We start from the raw sequence: 9,919 nt of genomic DNA, 5'->3' as shown, positions 1-9,919 counted from the left end.
ATCGAGGTTGAAAACACCGGCTGCTTTTGTCGGCTTTGTTCTCATAACTTGTCACTGATAGTTATTCAGTGAGACCTCTTCAATAAATTCGTAAGCCTCTTCAGGTGTTTTTTTGTTCAAAGTTCCACTGGTGGCTGGGTCGATAAGTTACCTTGTTGAGGGGTTCACACCATTGTAAAAAGTCTAAACCTGCAGCCATAAAGGTAACCCATGGTGAGGGCACCTTCTTAGTAGGTCATTGTATCTCTCCCATGCATCATACAAGGTTTCTAGATCCATCTACACAAAAGAAGAGATATCATTCCTTAGTTTAGCTGTTTTAGCCGACGGAAAATATTTTAGTAAAAAATTTTCAGTCATTTGTGCCCAAGTAGTGATTGACCCTCGTGGTAACGAGTTCAACCACCATTTAGCTTTGTTCCTCAATGAGAATGGGAACAACCAAAGGCATATGGCATCGTCAGAAACGCCATTGATTTTAAATGTGTCGGAGAGTTCCAGAAAATTCGCTAAATGAGTGTTTAGATCCTCGTCCTATAAACCATCAAACTGAACAAACTGTGATATCATTTGAATCATGTTAGGTTTCAGTTCAAAATTATTTGCAGCAACAGAAGGACTAACTATACTCGATTCAGTTCCTGTTAAATTAGGTTTAGCATAATCATACATAGTACGAGGAGTAGGATTCTGATTTATTGGATCAGCAGCAATCGCAGGAGGTAGCGGATTTTCCTGATTTTCAGCCATCTCCTTGGTTGTGCTGTGAATATCGTCCTCTCGCTCTTCCTCTATGTATCTTCTCTTAGGTTTCTGCGAGCCGTGCTTTCGATCTCACAATCAAAAAGTAATGGTCCCGACGGGTTTCTTCTAGTCATAAACTATAAAAACCTGTCAGAAGAAAATAAAAGAAAATTTTAGTAAATAAAAACAAAATTAAATAAAAACAAAATAATGGCTAAAGTAATAAAAATTAAGTGTTCCTAATATCTTAGTCACGGGAAATGGCGCCAAAAAACTTGATGAGGTCGTGAAACTAACTATAAATTAGACTAAAGCAAGCGCACCTATCAAATAGTAGTATAGTTTTGTAAGACCGGAAATATCGTATCCACGAGGACTAAAAGTACTAGTAATTACTATCTTTTTATTATCTAGCCTAAGAATTAAGGTGTTTTTTAAACTAAAACTAATTATCTAATTAACTAAGATTACGACAAAGATGAAGTTTGGAAAATACTTTAGGAAAAACCGATGGAGATGACAATACCCAAGGAAGAATCCACCTAGACTTCACTTATTACTTCTGAATTAGACGATTTATTCACTTAACTTAATCCGTAGAAATCCCTAATTTATGTTAATAGCTCTCTCGAGACTAAGAACAACTGACTTTAGGTTGATTAATTGAAATCTCTTTCTAATTAAAACCCCTATTTTCGCATTAACTCGATCTATGGATTCCCTTATTAGATTTGACTCTAGTCCGGTAGATTTATGTCATCCTATCTCTAGGATTGCATTCAACTACGCTTAATTATGAATGATCTACTCTTAAACAGGAACTTTTGCTCCACTAAATAAGCACATCAAAACCTGAATTAATACCCTGGAATATTAAAACAAGAATTTAGAACCCACAATTAAGAATAAGAATAAGTCTTTATCATATAATTCAAATAATAATAAGATTTGTCATAGGTTTCATCTCCCTTAGGTATTTAAGGAGTTTAGTTCATAATAATAATGGAAAACATCTCAAAGTTTGGAAAACAACAAACATAAAGAACCCAAAGAACTTCTAGGAAATTGGATGGAAGTCTTCAATCTTGATGTAGATCCTGGTTCCGAGGTGATTCCGATGGCTTTTCTTGAGTACTTTCTGCCTCCAACTCTGTGTGTCCCTTTAATCCTCCTCTAGGGTGTTTATATAGGCTTTAGAATGCTTCAGAACCTTCCAAAGTGCCCTTTTCCGAGTAGAATTGGACTTGGGCTTGATAGGGACACAGTCGTATGCCACGCCATGTGCATGTGCTTCAAACTGTGTGCAATTCTAACTTGGATTAATGTTGACACGGCCATGACACACGGCCGTGTGGTCTGCCCGTGTGCCTTACACAGGCGTATGGATTACCCATGTGGAAGTGCCTAGGCCATGTGAAGCACTGTTTTAAGCCCAATTTATCCTTTTTTGGCCCATTTCTCGTTTTTTTGCTATCCTAAGCTCTCCTGAGTATAAAACATGAAATTAAAGGATTAGGAGCATTAAATTCACTAAAAACAAGGAAAAATAATTCATAAATATGCCAAGCATGGGGTAAAAATATGTATAGATTACGGTTTATCAGATGGATAGAGTTATTAGGTTCCATAATGATCACAGGTGCTACACCATGAAACCAGCATATTCGTGGCTCTTGCTCAAGAAGATCAGGTTTGGTCACAATCTGCTTTTTTGGAGGTTTATATGGAAACTTCGAATCTTTCTTAAAATTTGCATATTTGCATGGAGATTGGGCCATGATTTGCTCCCGACAAATGTTAAAATCTCTTCCATTAAGTGTAGTGTTGGGAGGGGTTGTCCGAGATGTGGTGGAGGGGAAGAGATGGCCATTCACACCTCAAAAAGTGTCTGAAAGCTTGTGCAATTCTTGCCCTAGGTGGGCTTGATGGTCGGCTACTCGACAATGATTACGAGAGATGCATTGATTGGTTGGAGGATGCTACTGCGGATTTTGGACAAAAAGGCTTTTGAAGACTTGATCATGATTCTTTAGAATAGGTGGAATGGTCGTAACAATGCTATCTTCTGAGGTAAAGGCAAGGATGCTAGGGTCATTTGGGAAAGGGCTAAGATGCTTGGGGATGACTTTTGAATACATAATCTTACGATCAAACCAATTCTTCCTTTGACTCCTAGCCCCCAAAAATGGGAGAAACCCCCGATCGATTTTGTTAAGGTTAATGTGGATGCCGTTGTGGTTGACAACAAAACTAGGTTTGGGGTTGTTATTTGTGATTGTGATGGTTTTGTTCTTGGTGGTAGTGCGGGATACAAAGGGGTCATATGAGTACAGAGTGGGCAGAGCTTTTTGCGTTGATTGAGGGCATCACATTGGCCTGCTCGTTTAATTTTGATAAGGTCATCTTCGAGTCCGATTGTGTGAACTTGGTCAACTGTTTCCAGCAACACTGTGAAGACATTACAATCTTGGGTCATCAGATCAAAGAAGTTAGAGGTATGCTTGAGCTTTTTACTGAAGCCAATGTTCAGTGGAATGGCCACAATAGGAATAAAGTAGTGGATATCCTTCGTAGACTTGCCTTGAATAACCATTGTAAATTGTCTTTTGCTATGAAGTATCCAAACGATATCCATAATTGTATTGTTCTTGATTCGTGTTAATTGAAGTAGTGACTTTCGGATCCTTTTCTATATATATATAAAAAAATAAAAAAAATAAAAAAACTTCATCAATCATTATATCGTGGATTGCTTATGAAAATCTTAAAAAAGATGCAAGTGAATAATGGCAAGTAAAAAATTGTGAATAAAGAATGCAATTTGTACAAAGTGAGTTACAATGGACAATATTTATAAAATTATTTGCCTTTAAAAAATGATAAAAGCTGAAATGAGTATTCGATATTTCAGTTAAGAATCTAGAAACAAGAGCACACAAAAAGTTCATGACTTGGCAACTTTGCTTGCAAGCAAAGATTTTATATTATTCAAGGATAGAGAATTTTATAGATTTAAAAAGCTTCCATTTCCTTTCACTTGCTCTTACTCGCACCATTAACCACTTTAACTTCAACTTTTTTTATTATGGGTAAAAATATAATTTTATTATTTAAAAAATTAAATATAAATTTATAATTTAATAAATTTTAAAATACTAGAATGCAAATTTCTATTTTTGACAACAAAACCATTGCATTCCCCTCCTTTACTGTGTGCCTTCATATTAGGCATTTCGTCAAGTATGAAAGAAAGAAGGACAATATAAACACTGGTTTTGACCCCCCCAAAAAAAAAAAATAGGCTTCATAAATGGAGTTGACATTTTCTTTTGTAAATAACCAAAAATAAAGTTCACCGATTTGAGGCGTTATGAATTTGGTCATAAATTCTGTCGGTCAATATGTAGACTTTCTTCCTATAAAAACAATGAAAAGATGGAAAAGTAAATATGGGAAACTTGTGACGGATAAGCTTCAAATTATTTTCATCTTAATTGTTTATATTTTTATCAATTTCATTCTTTTTTAATTAAATTCTCAAATTATTTTTTAGCAAAAATATTGGCAAAAATTAATTTCTTAACGACGTTGATGTGCTACGTGTACTTTATATTGACATGAAACTATTTGTCTTATATATTACATCAATAAATAATTTCAAATTTATAAAAAATAAAAAGTTTATAAAAATTCCAAAAAAAAAAACATGAAGTATATATGGATTGTCGGTAATGTAGGTTACCATGTTTAAAATTTTAACATTTTAGTTAGTATTGTCATTTGTCGTTAAAGAAATAATAATTTTACTATTTTTAAAAGGTTGATGGTTAAATTCGATTTTTTAATAGGTTGAGGACACTAAATTTAACTAAAAAATAAAAACTAAATTAATAAAATAATATAAAGGATAAATTTATTATTAAGCTTTAAAATTAACACAACAAAACTAAAAATAGTTACTAGCCAAAAATAAAGTTGAATAAGAATATTTAAGGTAAAATACAATAAAACGCTCTATATCATATTTTGGATTGCATTTTGGCCCTCTATTGAATAAATGAGTAAATTAGCCCATGTTTGTTAGATGAGTGAGCAAAACAACCCCTCTGTTAAAGTTGTATTGTTAAATGTTTGTTTTGGTGTTTATATATAAGGTCTAATAACAATTTTAACCCTTAACCTTTACACATTATTGGAAGTAAATTAATTTTTTTAAAATATGGTTAAAGTGTCAAAAGGCATTAGTAACAAATTTAAAAAAATCAATTAATCCCTTTTAAAGCTTAAAATTATTAAAAACATAAAATTATAAAAATAAATTTATAAAAATTTAAAATTATAATTTTTTATTAAAAATAACAATACCAACCCAATAAAAGAGTAGGTGTCAATTTTGTTTAAAATTGTATAACCATTAGTTTTTAAAAATAATTGTAGCTTTAGACCCTAAAATTCATAAAATCCTAAGTTAATATATTGTAAAATTATAGTTTGACACTCCTAAATGCTAGAATTTTGATTTAATTTTTATTTTTAAAAATCACATAAATAAGACAATACAAAGATAAAATTACATTTTAACTCTCATAGTCATATATAATTTAATCTCCAACCTCCTAAAACACTGAGAAACCGGTTGTTTTCCATTGATATCAACTTCAATGATTTTGCCTTTCCCGCATCCCCTATAAAAAGGACGCACAACAAACCAATGCCAATTAACTCCCATATAGCACCTTGGTTTTCCCCATCTCCTTCACAATAACTTGTTTGTTTGGCTTTCCACAACTCTCTTATTATCTTTCACAACAGGTTCTGTCCTTTTAGCGATGGGTCCATTTGGTTTTGCAGTATTTTTCATTGTAATTGAATTTTGGCAGGCGGTGAACGGAAGCAGATGCAATGTTTACAAAGGGAAATGGGTGTATGATGCTTCATACCCTCTTTACAATTTCACTGATTGCCCCTTCATACTTGAGCAGTTCAACTGCCAACACAATGGTCGACCCGATCATCTCTATCAAAAATTTAGATGGCAACCCACTGCCTGCATTTTGCCAAGGTTTTTACCTTCCTTTTTCTTTTCTACAATTTCCTTTCAATTACTTGTCACTTATTTTTAGTGTTGGGAGAAGGTCGAACTCTCTTTGAAAAGAAACTTTTGAAGTGTTGTTTGCTCGATGGATCTCTCAACGAAAGATATTAGCCCATTTCGGAGTATTGTTTCTTGACTTACAGAGAGCCCTGAAGGGTTCACTGAGATAAAGAGCACCTAAATTGGTAGAGATGCGACTTGAAATACCTTCTGTTGCACCAACCAAGGCGCTCACACTCCATGAACCGTTCAGGACTATTTATGAAATAAGAAAATAAAACATTGACACAAGACAATATGTTAAGGGATCCACCGACATTCAAATAAACGACACATCAAAAACTTCTTTTGAAAAACCGACCTCCCGCAAACACTTCTCATCACCATTAAGTTCTGCCGATTCATGTGTTTTTCCAAATGTTTGAAAAAAATACTATATATTTACGTAAGTGTGAGGTTTTCTATTTTAGAGTTTTTGTTTCAATTTAATTAAATTTATCTTATTCTAGTATTTTTATTTACATTTAAATAAAAAAATTACGCCATTTTTGTTTTATATTTGATAAAGCATTGTACCAAATGAGATTTTAAACATATAGATAAAGAATTATAGAATGGGTAATTGATTGATACAAACAAATTTTCATAATTTTCATTTTTTTAATTTTTAAAGAAAATTAAAGTTAAATTGACGTAATTCTTTTTGTTAATATAATATGTAATATTGAGGTTGAATTTATTATTATATAAATTTAGAAAAGATCACTGTCATCCTTTTATTATTATATAATTGAGTGACTAAATGTGTAATATATTCAAAATTTTATCGTGCCACAACATCATGACATGACGAATTTGTTGGTAAAAGTACTATTGAGACTATTGTACTAGAAGTTAGATTGCATTTTACCCTTCTATTTAAGAAATGGACAAATTAATCTTTATACATTTGATCATAGAGCAAATTGGTCCTTCCTATTAAACTTTCATACATATGAATTGTTAAAAACTAGTGTGGTTGATGGATAATTAGACAGTGACAAGTGGTGTGTCATATGTACCTTATGTTGACATACAAGGACCAATTTTTAACACAAGAAATGGATGAAATTTTTAACAGAATGATTACTTTGCTCTTTAGTCTAATGTACAGGGACTAATTTGCTCATTTTTTAGTAGAGGAAGCAAAATGTAATCTGACTTCTAGTATAAAAACTTCCATGGTACTTTTATTTCAATTTATCTATTTTTAATCAAAGACATAAAAGAATAAAAATTTTAAAATTGAGCTGACAAAACGGTAGTGAAGTGTTTCTAAATAAATTAGCTAACTTGAAACTACCCTTTTATGTGATCACTTAATATAAACTGAAACAAAATAGCAGGGGCTTTGGCTATCTTCAATTACTTCTTCTTTTTTTAATGCAACCATCACCTTATAATTGAATTTGAACAAAGCAGGTTCAATGGCAGAGAACTTTTACAGAGATTTAGAGGGAAACGAATTATGTTTGTAGGTGACTCACTGAGTTCAAATCAATGGCTATCACTCGTATGTTTGCTTCATAAATCTGCACCTCATGCCAAATACACCTCTCAAAGGATTGGAGGCCTCTCCACATTCAGCTTCCCAGTAATTTTTTTATTTCTTTGGTATACTACATCCTTAGTCACTTTAAATAAGAGTCATTCTTATTTTGGTCATTCTAAAATAATTTTTTTTTTTAATTTGACCATCTCTAAAATAAATTTGATCAAATTTATCACTCTACCGTTAAATGGTTATAGAAGACTATCAGTGCTTTACAAGAAAAAAAATGAGATGATCAAAATAGAAACGACCCCTATTTAAAGTGATTGACTAATAGTTTACTCTAATTTTAGAGTGGGTAACATGGAAATGCACAATTAATCTTTCATTACCATTTAATGGTGAAATGACCAATTTGATCAATTTCAATTTTAAAAGTAACCAAATTAACCAAAAAAAAAAATTTGAGATGGCCAAAATAAGAACAAACAATATCTAAAGTGACTATTAGGGTAATTTACCAATTTATTTTTCTTATATAAGAGGATTCCATTCTCTTTCATTTCAGGCATATAGAGTTTCAATTATGTTGTCACGCAATGCGTTTCTTGTTGATATTATTAATGGAAAACATGGGCGAGTCCTAAAACTCAACTCAATTTGGGGTGGACAACTATGGAAAGGAGTTGATGTATTGATCTATGACACTTGGCATTGGTGGCTCCACACCGGTCGAAAACAACCGTGAGTTGCTTTTATTTTTTCAATTAAATTTAACTCTTAATTTCTTAAAAAGATTTGAATTGCTGTTTTTTAAAATAAAAATACTCATTAAAATATTAAATTTTCAATCATAGCAAATCACATGTGCTTTATGTTTTTCTTTGAATTTTTATGAACTTATAATTCTTTTAATATTTTTTAAATTTTAATATATTTATAATATTTAAATTATTTGTTGATGGGACATATAAGATAAATAGTATCATATCCGCATGGATTGTAACGCAAGTTGTCATATCAACATCGTTAAAATATTAATATTTTAGTCAATATTTCCGTTAAAAAATAATTTGACTCATTTTAAAAGAGTTAATTTTTTTTCATTTTAAAAAATAAGGGTCAAATTGACAAAAATAAATAAATATTAAGTATTAAATTCATCATTATGCCCAAATAAACATAAAGCTTTGAAAGAACATTGGTTGGATATGCTATTGCAGATGGGATTATGTCCAAGACAATAATGTAACTCACAAAGACATGAATCGCACGGTTGCATATGAGAAAGCATTAAGGACATGGGCGAGATGGGTGAACTTGAATGTGGATCCTGCCAAAACCAAGGTGTTTTTCCAAGGCGTTTCTCCCGATCATATGAAGTAAGCAATTTGTTTGTTAATTTTTGAATAAATAAGATCAAATAGTTTAATTACATTTTTCTCTCTCTACTAAAAAAAAGTAAATTAATCATTATATATTAAATCAAAGAATAAAATGATCCTTCGAAAATTTTCAACTATTTTTACGGTTAAAAACTGCTCCTTCTATGTCAATATAAGGTACATGTGATATATTACGTGTAATTATGTAGTTATTTTGTCAATGACACCAGTTTTAAACAATAAGAATTAATGAAATTTTAATAAAAAAGGTTTGTTTATTATTTGATTTGCCAATTTTTTAAATAAAAGAAGCAGTATGCAATCTGACTCTTAGTACTAGGGCATTCATGGTACTTTTACCAATAACGACTCGAATCAAATTAGGGTAAACTACGGTAGAGTTCACCCAACCTATTAATAAATTTCTTTTCTAGTCACCCAACTATGAAAAGTTATAAAATAATTACTTAACTATTCAATTATCTTTTTTGGTCACTGACTAACATAAAAAATGGAAGCACTCAAAAATTTAAAATAATTGGCTAATCAAAAAAGACAAAATTGAATAGCTGAGTGAACATTTTGTAATTTTTCATAATTGAGTGACATAAAAAAAATCATAGTTGGATGACTACTAATGTTGTTTACCCATCAAAGTATCACGCAAAAGATATAGGATTGACTTGGTCTTTGCTCTTGTTGTATCAGTTCCAAGGATTGGGTAGATAGAACAGCGAATACATGCGTAGGGGAAATACGCCCATTGTTAAGCGGAGAGTATCTGGCAGGTCCACATCCAGCTCAAGTTATTTTAAACAAAGTGTTGCGAAGTGTGTCAAAGCCAGTTCATCTGCTTGACATAACTGGCTTGTCCCAACAAAGAAAGGACGGTCACCCTTCAGTCTTTGGTTATAGAGGCCGCCACGGCATCGATTGTACACATTGGTGTCTCCCCGGAGTTCCTGATGCATGGAATGAATTACTCTTTGCAGCTCTCATCCAAACTTAAGGAGCTTATTGTTCTAATCCAATAAATATAAAACATAAATATAGTGGACATTTATTGGAATTGCTATGCTGTTCAGTAGAAAATAATTATATGGACTTTGTTGTATTGAAAACGTATAATCCAATGAGAATATGCAGACCACCTAAATTTCACAA

The 9,919-nt window shown here is 31.9% G+C and overlaps 1 protein-coding gene and 1 non-coding gene across 2 annotated transcripts; both read left to right on the top strand.

Annotated features, from left to right (window-relative positions):
* The first annotated feature begins 205 nt into the window (after positions 1–205).
* Positions 206–312, top strand: LOC128280973 (small nucleolar RNA R71). Its single transcript, XR_008271190.1, has one exon. It is a non-coding gene; the product is annotated as a small nucleolar RNA R71 (small nucleolar RNA).
* Positions 313–5,504: 5,192 nt separating this feature from the next.
* On the top strand, positions 5,505–9,919 carry LOC108456166 (protein trichome birefringence-like 43). The gene is made up of 5 exons (XM_017754764.2): positions 5,505–5,806; positions 7,301–7,472; positions 7,939–8,114; positions 8,594–8,752; positions 9,464–9,919. Exons 1-5 carry the CDS (start codon positions 5,574–5,576, stop codon positions 9,762–9,764), a joined length of 1,041 nt encoding a protein of 346 aa, XP_017610253.1. The 5' UTR covers positions 5,505–5,573; the 3' UTR covers positions 9,765–9,919.

The sequence above is a fragment of the Gossypium arboreum genome, chromosome 9 (assembly GCF_025698485.1).
Source record: "Gossypium arboreum isolate Shixiya-1 chromosome 9, ASM2569848v2, whole genome shotgun sequence".
Lineage (NCBI taxonomy): Eukaryota > Viridiplantae > Streptophyta > Magnoliopsida > Malvales > Malvaceae > Gossypium > Gossypium arboreum.
This window is presented reverse-complemented; position numbering and strand designations above follow the sequence as displayed.